The 17,548-nt window shown below is 34.3% G+C and overlaps 5 gene segments (V, D, J or C); all 5 read right to left on the minus strand.

Annotated features, from left to right (window-relative positions):
- Positions 1-3,424: 3,424 nt before the first annotated feature.
- On the minus strand, positions 3,425-4,211 carry LOC109074162. The segment is given in 2 exon segments: positions 3,425-3,907; positions 4,008-4,211. Coding segments are annotated over 2 exon segments (348 nt in total).
- A 540-nt stretch (positions 4,212-4,751) lies between these two features.
- LOC122148794 lies at positions 4,752-5,651 on the minus strand. The segment is given in 2 exon segments: positions 4,752-5,232; positions 5,414-5,651. Coding segments are annotated over 2 exon segments (438 nt in total).
- Positions 5,652-5,916: 265 nt separating this feature from the next.
- On the minus strand, positions 5,917-6,797 carry LOC122148796. The segment is given in 2 exon segments: positions 5,917-6,429; positions 6,725-6,797. Coding segments are annotated over 2 exon segments (408 nt in total).
- A 4,246-nt stretch (positions 6,798-11,043) lies between these two features.
- LOC122148798 lies at positions 11,044-12,332 on the minus strand. The segment is given in 2 exon segments: positions 11,044-11,550; positions 11,734-12,332. Coding segments are annotated over 2 exon segments (516 nt in total).
- A 4,347-nt stretch (positions 12,333-16,679) lies between these two features.
- On the minus strand, positions 16,680-17,399 carry LOC122147001. The segment is given in 2 exon segments: positions 16,680-17,147; positions 17,244-17,399. Coding segments are annotated over 2 exon segments (408 nt in total).
- Between the last annotated feature and the right edge of the window lie 149 nt (positions 17,400-17,548).

Here is a 17,548-nt window from a genome sequence, read left to right on the forward strand (position 1 = left end):
CAGAGCACAGTAGTACACAGCAGAGTCAGACACACGTAGATTCTTGATTGTCAGTGGGACTGATGTTGTAGAGGTGTTGAGATTGGCATTAAATCGCTCTTCAAATTGTTTATCAACCTCACCAGATCCAGGAAATTTCTTCAGCATATATCTAGGGTATCCTTTTATTTCTTGCTGGTACCAGAACAGATACGGAAATGAATCGGTGGTTGAATATGTGCAGTTGATTGTTACAGTTTCACCTTCAAAAGCAGTTTGAACTCTTGTTTTCTGTTCAACACTGTCCAGAGAATCACATCCTAAAATGGAATTTTTGAAAAAGTAAGTTTATTTTCTAATGAAATAAAAACACAAACTCACACACAGGGATTTCCAATATTAAAAATTTAAATTAGTCTAGTGCCACTTACCCCACAAATATGTGAATAGAATGATTACCACCCTTTGCCACTGTTTCATTATATCTGTGGTGCTTTCCAACTGAAATCACAGAAGTCATAAAAATTAACTGAGAAGTCAAGAGTCTCTTCTTGCTTTTGCTTCTCAGTGATGCAGTAGACCTCAAACACTTTATAGGAGGAGCTTCTTCTGTAGAGGTTATCATCATTATATTTATAATTAGAAAAGACTTTTATGATTTACATTTGCATGCTGTAACCATATACATTTTCTATATTTAAAAATAATTGCTTGTCATTTTAACTTTCTGGTTTTTGTATTTGTCATTTATGGTTTCTTGACTTCTTCCCACTTCCATATTAACATCTGCATCATTTCCAGTAAGGTGTTTATTGTTTTATTGTAATTGGATTATTATATTACAATGTTAGTCATTCTTTTGCAGAGGTTAAACACTTATAACACAAGCAGGAGCTTAAATAAATAGTTTGCACCAACATCATAGATTATGCCACCACATTGTGGCCAGAGAGAGAGAGAGAGAGAGAGAGAGAGAGAGTTACAGAGAGAGAGAGAGAGAGAGAGAGAGAGAGAGAGAGAGAGATTCATTGTGTGTGTGTGTGTGTGTGTGTGTGTGTGTGTGTGTATATATATATATATATATATATATATATATACACACACACACCACAATGAATATATATATATATATATATCTATATATATATATATATATATATATATATATATATTATATATATATATATATATAAAATCTCTCTAGAATGTCATTCTTTGGCTTTGATGACAGAAATTACACATATATTAACACAGGTGTGACCACTTATTTACATTTAGAGCTGTATAGATTGTGGTTCTGATTGTGGTTTTCACTAGATATTTTCAAAGTGAAAAGAGTTTCAGGTTTTTGTACGACATTCTTCATGTTTTGTATCACTGGGCTCCTACTAACAGAGCACAATAATAGAGAGCTGAATCTGACAGACGTATATCAGTAATAGTGAGTTCAGTGGATGTTTGTGTTGTAGCTGAATGAAATCGATCATCAGAGGTGTCTTCATAATACCTCAATGACCGTGCATTTTTGCGTAATAAATATTGTGGTTCTCTGTTTGGATACTGTCTGTACCAGTATAGCACAGCATATTCACTTTTTGTAGTATATGAGCAGATCAGCTTGACAGTTTCTTTTTCTTGAGAGTTTTTTTCTGTCTCTTTATCTGGCTCAATGCTTTCTCCAGCCACCAAACCTGTCAACAATATGATTTAGATTTATGAAATCAAGGTAGAAAACATAATATCACAAACACACTTAACTTTTTCCAAAGAAAAAAAGCAATCAGTTATATCAAACGATTGAAGGATTTGGAGTTTCAGATTTTAAAACAATGTAAATATTTATATAAAGATTTGCATTAATTGTTAAAAAATAATGTACCTGTTCCTACAATGAGAATCAGTATGAAGCATCTGTCCATGTTCAATCAGATCAGTTCAGTTCTCTGTTGAGGCTCTCAGCGCTCTGAGTTGTAAGTCACTGCAGATCAGTCACAAACACACACAGGAACTTCCTCCTCTCTGAACTTCCTGCTGCTGTTCATTTTCATCCACTGCAAGTTTGGTCAAATAGTTTTCTTTTTCAAGACACTTTAAAAATCCTTTACTTTACTATACTTAATAATCTTACTGATCCCAAATTTTTGAACGGCAGTGTGTATAAATATATACAGAATGTCACATATATTTTGGTCTAGTTTGGTAATGTTTTATGGCACTAAGCATGTGCAGTGGTCCTCAGTAATGACTGATTGATCACAATATCATGTTTTTGTGTGAGTGTCACTGTGGGCCTCAGAGCACAGTAGTACACATGAGAGTCAGACACACACAGATTCTTGATTGTCAGAGAAACTGTTCCTAATGTGGAGTCCAGTTTTATGTAAAATCTCTTTTTAAATTCCCAATGGAAAAGTCACTCAGAATGAATGTTGGTGATCTGTTTGGTAGTTGTTTGTACCAGTAGAGATAAGCATTTGCAGCACGCATGAGGGTGTAATTACACAATAAAATTACTTGATTTCCCTCAGCAGAAGTCTTTTCTGATAAAGGCTGATCGATGCTGTCCTGTCCCCAGCACACTGGAAAAGATCGGACATGAATTAACAATCAGATATTAAGTAGCTCAAATAAATAAAGAGTAAATGAAAGATGTTCTCATCAAAATCTTGTGCTGTGAAGAAAAGCTTAATAATCAGCCATTTTGTCATTGTTGCTCTGAGTTGAAGAAAGTGAGAGTCAGACTGATGTGAGTCTTTACTTATGGCAAATCTTTCACAATTCTTAGTAGCTTCTCTTGATATTTTCAACAACTGAACAGACTCACACAAGAAATTAAAGGATTGCTTCCCCCTGGTGGTGAATTCATTATAATAAAAGCTTCAGGGTTTTTTTTTTTTTTTTTTTTTTTTTTTTGAGTTCATTTGTAACCTTTGAAATCTATTTATTTAATTATATTAACCATAGAGTGCAATATCCTTTGACAGATTAAGCATATGACATTGTCGTGTAAAATGATATTACATACAGGTATAATAAACATCTTTATGTATTTGAATCAAGATGAGAAACCAGGATAGATAAAATAACAGGATAATATAATATTCAGTCAAACTTCTTTGTTTTTCTTAGTAGTTTTATATTCTTAAGGTTTAGCTTTATATAAGAATTTGAGGGATAATACAATTTTTGCATATAACACTTTTGCTGAGCTGGACAGTCAAACTTTTTAAGCTCAGATTCTGTGCAGTCAGACTCTTCCTGCAGGTCTTTGCATTTGTGACTGTGTTACAAAAACTTTATGAAAAAGGGGCCAAAACAAGTATCTATTGTAGAGTTCAACAATCTAAATCAGGTTTATAATTTTTTTTTTTGTTATTTGATCTTAAGATATTGTTTTATTGTTCATGATATATGTCCAGATCTATTAGGACTGGTCATGCGTTGAATATGCCTATGTTCATTTGCCTTTATAACTTGAACAAAATTTCAGCTGTAACCACACACAGGTGTTTCCACAAGTGTAATTAAATTGTGTGAATTTTAGATTGTGGGATTAATGTGGCTTGAGATCAAAGGGGAAAAGAATTTGAGTTTTTGTACAGCTTCACATAGACTTTGTATCACTGGGCTCCAGTTCTTAGAGCACAGTAATAGAGAGCTGAATCTGACAGAGTTACACCAGTAATAGTGAGTTCAGTGGATGTTTTTGATGTAGTCGACTCAAAGCGAGGATCAGCGGGTCTCCCACCTCCAACACTCGACCATGAAGCCTTGTATATTAAATAGCGAAGCTCTCCATTAGGATACTGTCTGTACCAGTAAACATAACTGCTGGTTGTATCATATGAGCAGCTGAGGGTCACAGTCGCATCCTCCTTTATCACACTAATTTCTTGATTTGGTCTAATCTGGTCTGCAGTCATCACACCTAAAACAAATGAACAAAATAATTTGTGACTTAAGTAACACAAGACTATTCCATTTAAATGTGTCTATTGCTGTAATGAATAAAAAATGTCATATTATACCTGAAATCATAGTTAAAATCATAAGCAGATGTTTCTCCATGTCAGATCAGGTGTGTGTTAATGTTCTCTGTGCTCTGAGCTGTAGATCTGTGTTACTGTGAGTCTCTCCAGTTTCACACTCAAACACACTGGAACTTCCTGCTTTCTGTGTGATGATGCCATCTAATGCTTCTCAAGTTTTTGTTCTGCCATTGCTTAGAAGAAAGCTTTAACTTCAAGGAATTATAAATACAGTATATATTTATTTATTTAACACATAAATCTTAAGAAAAACACAAACGTGAATTATTAATAAACAAATAAAAGTTACATGAAAAGTTTGAAAGTGTTAAATTAGATTTTGAATTCTTGATTCAGGTCGGCTCCCCACTAATATGCTAATGTATTAGTTACTGTGTTGAAAAAATCTTTATCAAGGTCAAGGATTGTTATAAATATTTTTTTGAACAAATGCTTTATCCCCACTATATTTATCCCTCTTTATGTTATAAAGCTATTTACTCACTGGATATACCCAAGGACATTTGTTCAGAATAACTAAAAGGAGTGTCATCATTGTGTGTGTGCTTACGACACAGTCTCTGTTCAACAAACAACCCCTAAGATATAAACCTCACCTGCTTCACAACCAGGCAAAACGCAAATGCATCTAAATATGATTTAATCTCTTTAAACATAGTTGCTTTATACAATGTTATGAATACTTGAAGTATCTTTTAAATGAATCTTTGTGTATCACCCTTTCTGTTATATCCTTTTATATTGTGAATGACAAGTCATGTATATAATACTGTTTTTTTTGCTGAATAGAGGGGTGTTCACTAGTGTTAACAGCAGATATGGGGGTTGGATATGTGTGAGGAAGATGCAATGCTGTGTATCAGGTTTTTGTACAGTGTTCTTGTGTTTCCTGTCACTGTGGGCTCCAGAGCACAGTAGTACAGAGCAAAGTCTGTTATAGATGCAGAGGAGATCTCCAGATCCACATGGTTTTCATTACTGACTTTAGTGACTTTGGCAGTGAATCTGGAATCTACATAAGACTCCTGAGCTTTTTTTGCACTGTCTAAGATGAGCACAATGAACTCAGGAGCTGATCCGGGATATTGACGATACCAGTGAAGACGGAGTGCAGATGAATAACTGCAGGATAATTTAACACTTGAACCCTCCTCAGCAAACTCCTCTGTTTTGTTTGGTTTAATTTGATTTCCATATGTTGCATCTGCAAAATAAGATCAAATCTTTTTATGAACTGGTGTTAAAATTGAATCATTCAGTTTAGATGTTCAGTATAGAACGTAATATACAACGAAAAGAAAAACACTTCATACTTAAGTTTGAGCAGAAATTAACCATTATGGCTGCATTATGAGTATTTAGATGCACAACACTTCAATACTTACATGCAAAGGCAGAAAGCAGAATGACAGAACAGAGACTCATTGTGTGTGTTTCTTATTCTCTCTCTAACAGACATGAAGTTAAAGAAGATCACATCAGGTATCAGTGCTTTAAACCCCACCTTTTCCAGAGAGCTCTTTGAGAAAGCTGATCAAATCAGATCTGTTTCATAGACCATTATGTTATTTGAGTACTATTCATATCCTATACTGCATAGCACCCTCTTGTGGTTATGTACTGACTCTGTTATATGATTATGTGATAAACAACAGAATATGATCTGGACTAATTCTTCATGCAGCACTTAGCTATATGACTTTAAATCATAACCAGATTATCAGCAGTGAGTCTCTCTTTAGATGTACATATCCATAAAGAGTGAATTTAGGGATGAAGTTTATTTTGGTGGTAAAAATAGGTATTAAAAAAATTCAAGTTGAACTGTATTTGCATGAACATTTAGTCAGTGACTTGCATCCTAGAGGGGAGTCTAAACAAATAGCATTCATAATAGTATTAACTTTAAAAATATGCATAATTTATCGTACCATTGCTGCAACTATACAGTTTATATATTGTTTTATAGTTTGTCTCATATTAATACAGTGTGAATTTATAATATACCTACATTTATGGAAATAAACACAGCTTCATCTGTCTATCAGGTTTTTGTACAGTGTTCTTGTGTTTTCTGTGACTGTGGGCCTCAGAGCACAGTAATACAGAGCAGAGTCTGATACCGCAGCATAGGAGATGATCAGATCCACACGGTTGATTTCTTTTGTAGCTTGTTTTTCTTTTCTGAGCTTAGTAGAGAACCTGGGATCTACATCAGATGTCTTATTCTCTTTCACACTCTCCATTATGAGCACAAGAAATTGTGGAGCTGATCTGGGATACTGACGGTACCACTGAAGCGACTGTGCAGAGGAATAACTGCAGGATAAAGTAACAGTTGAACCCACTGCAGCAGATTTCTCAGTGCTGTCTGGTGTGATTTCATCTCCAAAACACACACCTGGGGAAAAAAGTGTAAATGATGAAATTGATTTACTACAGTGATTTGAAATGGTATACATACAATAAACAATACTAGTTAGTTATAATAAATATTAATGTTGCATTGTTATATAAGATTCTAAAGTGTAAAAGCAGAGAAAATGTACATTATTTAAGGATGTAATCATTTTATTTTTCCAATGAAAACGTTCAATAAGCATGTAAGATGAGAAAATTATTTGGCAAAATATGTTATATATGTATTCTCAAATTAGAAATGCAAATGCATGCAAAACATACACAAAAGAACTTACATGTCAAGGCTGAAAGCAGAATGACTGAAGGAAGTATCATTGTGTATGTATGTGTTTCACTACAGCAGGACTGAGCTTTGTGACTGTCTAGCAAATGTAAGATCATCTCGGATCTATGTGCCTAACTCCTCCTCTTTAAGTTTGATGCCAAAAACCCCTTCACATCTGCACATAGTTTAAAACTAAACATTACATTTAGTCTAATAAATGTGAGATCTACTCATGCAGGTCATGAAATTATCATCTTTATACAGGCTAACAGAAGAATATTAAGATCTTTTTTTTTTTGGCACATATACCTTATATGTGAATCTATATAGTAATGAGCCCAAACTAATTTAAAATTCTTACATTGCTGTTTTTTAAATGCATGTTATTGACATGGGACAGAAGTTAATAGCATGTGGATTTGCACCTTATAATATCATAATATCATATAATACACTTTTTAAAATCTCCACAGACTCCTCCTGTCTGTCAGTGTAACTAGTGAATAAGAGATTGAATATGAAACAAGATTAGTTTACTGCAGTGGTTGCCAATCTGTTGATTGCAATCGACTGGTTGATCTTTATCACTGTCCCAGTAGCTCCCGAATACAACAGAAAAATAAGTAGGCCTACAAAAATATATTACATTTCTCTAGTCTTTGTACTTATTTTTCTGTTATTTTCAGGTGCTACTGGGACAGTGATAAAGAAAAAGTCAGGACATCAACAGAGGTCAGAGACACTGAAGATGGACATAAAGAGGAGAAAATACTATAGCAGGCAGAGCAAGCTTGCTGTTTAGGATGCTCGAAATATGGGAAGAAAATATAAATACAAAATTGGGGTGAGGGGTTATATGAATGTGTCGCTTAAGGGAATTGACTGTCTTTAGAAAAGTTACCATGATAGTGGCATTTTCTTCTCCTCTTACTTGTGTAAAAAGTAGTATTTATAAGTGCAGCGCTGCTTTGTTTACAGGGGTAACCAAGGAAATGATATTTCACGTCTTTTGCATAAGCGCAACCTACAGTCAGAGTGAATTTGCGTCTCATTCAGCCCGTCTACTGTTTTTGTTTCATACAGGTATGTTCTATGTAGCATAATTTCACAAAGATAAACTCATACCTTTCTGCTTTTGGTTTAAATCTTGAACACTGGTTTACAGTAATACAGATATTGTGTTTTGGTTCACATCCTTTTGTGTGCCATTTAATTCAGGAACCTGAAAAGGAAATACTGTACAGTCTAGTCAGGTGGGTCAGTGGGCTATAGTGTAATTTCAGGATCATCCAAATTGATAATTCTGAAAGAGATTATTTATTTACTGTCATTAACTTATCATGAGCAAATGTAAACAGAAGTCATTCTGAAATATATTTAGCTGATTTGCTAGTTCTAGTAATGTTTTCTTTTATTTTGTCCCCTGTTACTTATTATTATGCTAAGACAGAATCTGCAAACTTTAAAAAATAATAATGAATTAATTTGGGGAATAATTTGTGGAATTGAGAAATGGATTTTCAAGTGTGCCTCGTAATGTAAGTCCCCTGTAATGTGTATTGCTGAGTTTTTGTGTGAGTGCTGAGTGTGTTTCAGTCACTGTGGGCCTCAGAGCACAGTAGTACACAGCAGAGTCAGACACAAGTAGGTTCTTGATCATCAGTGGAAATGTTCTTAATGTGGAGTTCAATGTTGCAGAATATTTAAAATCAGGCTCAGTGGTGTATTGATTGAGAATGAATGTTGGTGATCTGTTTGGTAGCTGTTTGTACCAAAAGAGGTCCGGACTTAAAGAAGTAGTAGTATAATTACACATTAAAATAACTTGAGCTCCTTCACTTTCAGGCATTTCTCCTGAAGACTGTTTAACCCTGTCCTGTCCTGAGGACACTGGAAAAAAAAAAAAAATAAAATTAACGTAAATTAACATCAAATAAAACAGTAAACTTAAGCATTTATTAACCTGAATGTAAGTAAATCATTTTCTTTTATAGTTTACAGATGTGCTTACCATCATAATGTGCTGTGAAACACAGCGATATCAAAGCCCATCTAAACATGGTTGATCTGTGAACAAACATTCACTCAACTGTGCTCTCAAAAAGTGTTGATCTCACAGAATGCTTCTTGAAATGTTTGTGTTGTCACATGATCTACTGGTATATGAAGTGAGAGTGATCCTGACCTCTTGTGGATGTAGTATGAAATTGCTTAAAAAATTGTTATTTTGGAAAACATTTTTCACAGAATTAGAATAAGCCTGAAAATGTTTTTAGAACACATGCTTGATCCCCACTAGTCATCCCTGTATTATAAAGCCATTTAGTTACTGGATGTACCAATGGGTATCATGCACCTATTTTTTTGCTTCCTTAAATAATCTTAAGGTGTGCTTTGATTGTTTATTGACCACATTTGTGCATGTGTATGAGTGATTTCTACCATAATGTTTTACACTGAGACTTTTATACTTACAATAATCATGCATTTGCATTTAAAAATGCTCAAAGGTGTGGCTTCTCCGAATGAGCAAAATGGTTCTAGATATTATAGAGGGGGGTCTGCATGTAATTCAGTATTTAAGGGTCACATTTCTCCCTGTTTGTATAACACCGCTGTTTCTTTTACAGTCAGGTTTTTGAACAGTAACCTTGTGTTTCCTGTCACTGAGGGCCTCAGAGCACAGTATTCTGATTCTGCAGTAGAGGAGATGATCAGATCCACGTGATTTTGTTTTTCTTTTCTGATTTAAATCTACATCAGACATCTGAGCTTGTTTTGCTCTGTCTGAGATGTGTGCAAGGAACTCAGGAGCTTTACCAAAGTAAAGATAATGCCGGTGAATAACTTTGTAGGATAATGTAACATTTGAACCCTCTGCAACAAACTCCACTGTTTTGTTTGGTGTAATAGTACATACTTTGCTGTGATCATAAAGGTAATACATTAAAAATTACTTACATGCTAAGGCAGAAAGCAGAAGACCTGAATGGAGTATCAATGTATTTGTGTTTACAGACTAAGTTTAAAAGATCTTATGTTGGGTCAAACAAACTACTGTCAGATATATTTTAAGCCCCTCCTTCCTCGCCACCTGGGAGAAAGCAAATGCATGTAGTGTAAATTAACAATCCATGTTTATAAGAATATTTTGTGCTTTAAAAACAAATAACACAAAAGAAATGTATATAAGTTGAGAAAAAAAATTACTGTGTATCAGTTTTCTTTTATGTGTTGTTATGTTTCCTGTCAAATTAAAACAATTAGTGCACTGGATATCTGCACTCAGTGAGGAAATATAAAAATGTAAATAAACAAATCTGTTTTCAACTATGTTCTGATGTAAGGAACAATTCAAATTAAAAGCAGTTTATGTAGAACTGCAGCCAATAGAAATAAATTCCTCAGCCAGATTAACATAGTTTACATAAAGTGTATAAAAACTCCAGATGCAATATTAATGAAATATTATGATAATGAACATGAGCCAGTCTGAGTTTAGTTTTCACTGTGTGTGACTATATGTTAGCACTGGTTAAACACTTATGAGGTTGCATGCATAATAAGCTATGAATTAGAATTATGAGCTCTGCCACAAATTGAAAAGAAAAAGAAAAAACGAACTGGTTGCAGTTTTTCCCTGTTAATAAAAAGTTAATATCTTTTTTGTAACACACAAATAAACATGCAGAATAAATATAGCTGAATTTGATGCTTCCTTAATGCAGAAAACGGATGAAACATTACAAATAAATTTGTAATGCTTCTTTCAAATGTTTCTGGTTTACTTTTATGTCTTAAATAATCAGAACGTTATTGCTGGTTGTACTGTATGAACAGCTCAGCTTGACTTCTCTTTCTTTTGTTATTACATTTTTCTCATCTGGCTCAATTTCCAGACTGTTTCCAGACACCAAACCTGTGAACAAAAAGCAGAATATGAAATGATTTTTTATTTGGCAAGGCTGACCAGAATTCTGTAAAACAAGACACAATACAAAAGTAAAAATTACTAAAGTAAGGTATTAAAACATTGTTTTGTCAAAATCCACTGTCTCATGAATAACCTGCAAGGAACTGAACAGAGTATATGTTGTATAAATACAAAAGCAGGCAAGGGACTAATTACTTAATTAATGGGACCCAGGTTAACAGAATGACATAAGACAACTCAGGAAAACTAAAAGACATGTAAAAATGACTTTCTCAAGTATTTTTAACAAACAAAATATAATAAAAATAATAATACCTAAACCTATAAGGCAATGCTACCAACATTTTTTTAGGATATATTAGCACTTAATGTTAATGGTTCCCCTTACAGGCCAATGAAGCAGTTATAGTGCTATATATTTAGCACTTGTTTTTATGCATTAGATGCTTTGATACTTTACTACTTCTTTTTCTACATATCACCAATGTCTGAACTGCTGCGTAATGTTCTCTGAAAGATATTTCTGAAACAAAAACATTCAAATAGTTTTCGAGTTTTTTTGTTCAGGATGTTTTTGTACACTGTAGTTGAGTTTCCTGTCATTGTGGGCGTCAGTGCGCAGTAGTAAAGCGCAGAATCTGTTACTTCAGCATCATAGATCTCCAGGCTCACAAGATTGTTGTTATTATCAACTTTAGGTATTAGACGATCAGGAAGAGGGTTACTTGTGGCTCCGTGTGGATAAATAAATGCGAGGAACTCCGGCTTGGATCCTGGATACTGACGATACCAGTGCAGGTTATTTACAGCTCCATCATATTTACAGGACAGAGTGACTTTTTCTCCGTCGGATTTAAGTGTCTTGTTTTCCAGTGGTGTTATTGACTGCGCAAATGTCTCCTCTGCAAGACAACCATTCAACTTTTTATACCCAAAGAATTCATACTAATATATTACAGCATTACAATGAAATCAGTGTTCAACAGCATAAAATAGAAATGAAACATTCAAAAACTGTATAAAACTCCAGATTTATGACATTATTTGATCAAATGATTAAAGGTCAATAATCAGTAAGCTCTTACTTTTAATCAAGAATAGCAGAAGCAGAACACAAAGGATGGTCATGTTTGCACTGTACAAAGCAAAAGTTGAGTTGCTCTTTTTCATTTCCCTAGACTCCACCTATCTGTCACTGTAGAGGATGAGAACACAGCATTAAAATTAAACGTTTGACTGATCAACACTGAAGTAAAAATATTAACCATAATATACCATAACCAAAAAGTATAAAAAAAAGCTCAACTGATAATTAAGATTATCTTTTTTTTTATTATGGTGAATGTTTATGTTGGCCTGCTGGGTATGTTGTTTTAAATACAAGTTTATGTTTATAAAGTCCTGGGTTTCACCTATACATTAGAGTCCTCATTCATTATAACTGCAAATTAATTTACTTAAAAGAAATGATTAACATGTCAATAACTCATCATTTAACTCTTTAAAGAATGATGAACAGCTCATTAAATGTTAATGTTGAATGTATATCGCCCTCTTCTGGTCTTTCACACCTTTTAGCACATGCACTACACATTCACAAAACGGTTTTAAATAGCAATAACCAGGTTTATGGTGATTATATAATTTTAGTGGCATGAGTAATATGAAATCAACTGAAAGCAAGAGTAAGGGAAATTAATGCATACATAAGAGTAACTAATCTGAAATTAGATCATGATAACTGAATGTAAACTTTTAAGTGAAAAAAAAAACTGACTAAAATAGAGCATATTTATAGGTTTTAAAAATAAAATCATAGACTTAATGAATTATCCTAATCAAATTAAAATTAAAATAAACTAAAAATAACAAAAAGCAAAATCACAAAAACACAAACATATACAATTGAAATAACAACCTAATAAAATATGAAAATATCATTAAATCTCTCCTAGATTTATAGATGCATAGATGTTGCGATCCTCATTCTCTTTCTGCATCTGTTAAAGCAGCAGTAAATCAATATCACTTGGTCTTACTGCTGGGAGGAGCCTCAATGAAGCCTAGTATTGTGTATATATTAAACTACATATATCACTTATTTATTATGTACAATAATTAATCTTAGGATATACATACACTATGCATCCATGCATTTGATTAGCCAATATTACTTTATTCACTGAAACATACAGTGAATAAAGATGTACACTGCTCTCTACAATTGTTCAGTCAATTGCTGCATTCAGTGGCAGTGTGATATTTCCTAAAATTTACCATCACTGATAGCAATGGTAACGCTGATGCTCATCAGAGTAACTGAAACTGACGCTGTTTTCATGTCTCTCGTATCACAATGCAGACTCACATTCTGATGTTCCGAACGCAACTGGCACCATCTTGTATCCTGATGGTCTTCAAAAAGAAATCAGATGACTTCAGTATTAATATTACTAGTATTTTGTTACAGATATTTATTTCTTGTTGCTAGGGCTATTTTGTGTATATTCAATATAGTGTATCAGCTTTTTGTACAGTGTTCTTGTGTTTCCTGTGACTGTGGGCCTCAGAGCACAGTAGTACAGAGCAGAGTCTGATACAGCAGCAGAGAAGATCACCAGATCCACACGTTTGATTTCTTTTGTAGCTTTTGAATACAGGCGAAGATCAGTCTTAAATTTACTTGAATATTCATCGACAAAAAGTAGGAATTTTGGTTTTGCTCCAACATACTGTCGATACCACTGGAGAGAGTTAACAGTGCCACTGGTACTGTAATTACAGGACAGAGTCACATTTTTACCCTCAACAATATATTTTTCTGAAGACAGTGGTTGTATTGTATCAGCAAAAGAAGTTCCTGTGGAAAAGAAAAGAGTCTCGATTAATCAAACAATTAAATAATAAATATATGCAAAGCCTCAAATATTTTTACGTTTTTTTTTTTCAGTTGTTTATTTTTTGTTTCATAATAAACCTGTTGCTTGAATGAATATCTCTTACCAATGCAAATTTGCATTATTATCCAGGTAAAGAGAAACATGATGTCTTCAGAGAGACAGTGGTGGCAAAAATAGTGTCTGAATAACTGTTTGACTCTGTCTCACACTTTCAACAAGTTGAATAAGCTCCACCCACTGCTGGAGCGTGTTTATTGTGTAACAGCAGTGAAAAAATGCTAAAGTTCAAAAACTGCATGAATCAGAGCTCTTATTGTCAGGATGTGTATGTGTTTCAGACTGCAGAGTGCAATAAAACACAGCAGTCAGACACACACACATCCTGGATTGACAGAGAAGCTGAAGCTCACTTACCCACATGTCGTTCCAAACCCATAAAAGCTCTGTTTGTATTCGGAACACAATTTAAGATATTTTGGATGAAAACCGGGAGGCTTGAGACTGTCCCATAGACTGCCAAGTAAACAACAGAGGCAGGGTCCATAAAAGGTATGAAAGTCGTCTTCAGAATACTCCATCTGCCATCAGATGTGCAATCTGGGTTATATGAAGTGACGGGAACACTTTTTGTAAGCGAAGAAAACAAAAATAACGACTTTATTCAATAATTCCTTTGTCAACAGTATCCTCTGTGTCTCTGCATATCACTGTATGCTGTGTATGCTCTTTTGTGTCATCCGCACCACAAGGATATGGAGAGACACAGAGGAGACCGTTGACAAAGGAATTATTGAATAAAGTCATTATTTTTGTTTTCTTCATAGCAGGGACTTCATAAATCAGCATCATAGATTATGGCCAATTTCTGAAATTACATTGTTTTTTTTAAATTAAATTAAAAAGGGTCCTTCTCAAAGACAAAAGCTGAAATAAATAATATCCCCTTAATGCAACAAGTCCCTTTCTGACTTTAAAAATTTTTGTTACTTTCTGTACTATTAAAAAACATGTTTTATAATGTATCATTCTTTCTTTGTGCACAAGTTGTCTCTTCCCAAACTGCTGCAGCAAGACCAAAAAGCACACAGAATATTATTGTATTGCATAAATTATAAAGACCATTCATCATTTAAAAGGGGTTTTCACATGCTTTTGGCCATATGGCTTTGGTTTGTAGAAGACTTGAGTATGATAATGGCTTGTGTACAAAGAAGGTCAAAAGTTCACTGCCAAAGCCATGATAAACCCAACGACTGAACAATAATATTAAATAGACTGGATCCTGTTGGAGAGTCAACAGAGCCATGAACTCAACAGGAGAGGTGCAGAGACAGCCATTGGAAGAAGTTCAAGGAGTCCTATAAATGAAAAGACAGAAATCTCAACACCTTTTCAACAAATCTCACTTAAAGGGGTCATATGATGCTTTTTTAAAGATCATTATTTTGTGTATTTGGATTAACAGAATATGTTGATAATGTCGTTAGTTTTTCCATCAGTTCAAGCCCAAAAGGGGAACAGAGTCGCGTGACAGACACAGTGATGAAGCTCGTATGTGTTTGCAGTACACAAGCCACGGACGGTTAAGACAGATGACTCCACTGTGTGACCCTGTCTCTCTTTCTCTCTCACACACACACACACACACGACGCGCAAAACTCCACATTTGAACAGTCAGTAGCAAATACTTAAACTAATAACAAAACATATTTAAAGTAGCTGATTCAGAGGCGCCAGATTGTCTCTTTGGATTTGAGACTTTAGTCTTTGCAACTTTACAGATCTTCTTCATGCACCAAAAGATTGTAACACTCCAAAGAGAAAGGAAAAATTTAAATCGCATCATATGACCCCTTTAAGTGACTTCCCTCAATTGGCTCCATGTTTCACTGCATGAAGACAAGCAATTAAGAAATTATATTAAGAATGTATTTGTGTATAAAAGGCACTGCAAAGAATGTGATATCTGAACACATTGTCAGTGCATTTTTGGAAGTTTTTTTTTATGTCAAATTCAAACTCACACAGGTGTTGCCACACATTTTATTACATTACGGGCTGGAAAGATTGTGGTTTTGATTGTGGTTTTCACTAGATATTTTCAAAGTGAAAAGAGCTTCAGGTTTTTGTACAACATTCTTCACCGACCATCAGAGGTGTTATCATCATGATGTAATCGGGCACCTTTGCGTAATAAATACTGTGGTTTTCCTTTGGGATTCTGTCTGTACCAGTAAAGCACAACATAATCATTGTCTGTACTATATGAGCAGCTCAGCTTGACAGTTTCTCCTTCTTGAGAGTTTTCTGTCCCTTTGTCTGGCTCAATGCCGTCTCCAGCCACCAAACCTGTCAACAATAAGCATAAATAAACAGATTTTTTATTTGTGAAAGCAATGTTGACAAAATAATATCGAACACATTTCACAGCACAAAAAATCATAAAAACATACTGTTATCATTTAAAAACAGTCTTTCATTTGTTTTCACTCCATAAATAATGTACCTTTTCCCACAATGAGAATCAGTATGAAGCATCTGTCCATGTTCAATCAGATCAGTTCAGTTCTCTGTTGAGGCTCTCAGTGCTCTGAGCTGTAAGTCACTTCAGATCAATCATAAACACACACAGGAACTTCATCCTCTCTGAACTTCCTGCTGCTGTTTATGACCATCATTTAACAGTGATATATAACTACACTATTATATTAGAGATTTAAAGAACATTGTATATAAAAGGTTTTCCGTGGGGTTTAGCCTACATCAAAAACAACATCAGAAGCATGTTAATTAAACCATTTTTGATGGAGTTTAGCTTCCTCACTGCACAAAGCATGATAATGTGATGATGGCGCACAGAGTATATCCAGTGTAGTATTTCTTCCAAAAGCACAATAATATACCAGAAAATATGTGGTTTCTTGATTTATATATTTTCTGTTACTGTATGTAAGTATATTTTAAATATAATTTGTACTATATAAACGTTTAACATAATTCTGTAGTATGACTATATTTCTCTTATATAGGATAGGAACATAGCAGCATGTCCACGTGAAAGTACATGTGAACACTGCCATCCTGTGGCATACATCAACCTGCACTATTTATTTCAAATGGGGAATGTGTGTACCTTTTGATTTTGGTACTACCTGTGATTTTTTTTCTACTATTGGTTCATAATTGCCAGTCACAGCTTTTTTGTCTTTGTCTTCATCTATATCTCTGTGTTTGTCTCTCATCTCTCATTGTAGCAGGTTTTTGTAGAGAGTTGATGTGTTTCCTGTCACTGTGGGCTCCAGAGCACAGTAGTACAGAGCAGAGTCTGATACAGCAGCAGAGGAGATCTCCAGATACACATGTTCCTTTTTTTCAACTTTAACAGTGAATCTTAGATCTACATCAGACGGCTGAGCTTCTTTTGCACTGCTGTAGGTGAGTACAAGAAATTCAGGTTTTGATCTTCCATACTGACGGTACCAGTAGAGATTATCTGAAGCTCCAGCTCCAGAAAAACTACAGGATAATGTAATATCTGAGGCCTCCTCAGCAAAAACATCTGGTTGGTCTGGTTTGATGACATTTCCAAAGACAGCAGCTGAAAATGGAAAGTTAATTGGTAACTTTTAAGAGAAAAGTTCTGAAGAAAAATGTTAACAGAAAAATAAATAATTATGCAAATAAATATACATACCAGCTGAGACACCGAGCAGAATAACTGGAAGAAGATCCATTACACAAATGTTCATTCTGAAAAGAGTCAGACTGAATCGATTCAACCACAGTCTCTGTCAGACACAATATGAACACTGAGTCCCTCCTCTATCATATTATAACTCAATTCAGACATTGAGGAGAGAAGTAACCTAAATCACATGAACAATTTTTACAACTGTACCAAATAAATGAACCAAAATTAATTTGGGATCCTTATTTAGGAATATGATTGTGTGAAAATAACAGTTTTCAGCTCTGTTTAGTCTATTTATAAAGTACCAT

Source organism: Cyprinus carpio, chromosome A2 (assembly GCF_018340385.1).
Source record: "Cyprinus carpio isolate SPL01 chromosome A2, ASM1834038v1, whole genome shotgun sequence".
Taxonomy (NCBI): domain Eukaryota; kingdom Metazoa; phylum Chordata; class Actinopteri; order Cypriniformes; family Cyprinidae; genus Cyprinus; species Cyprinus carpio.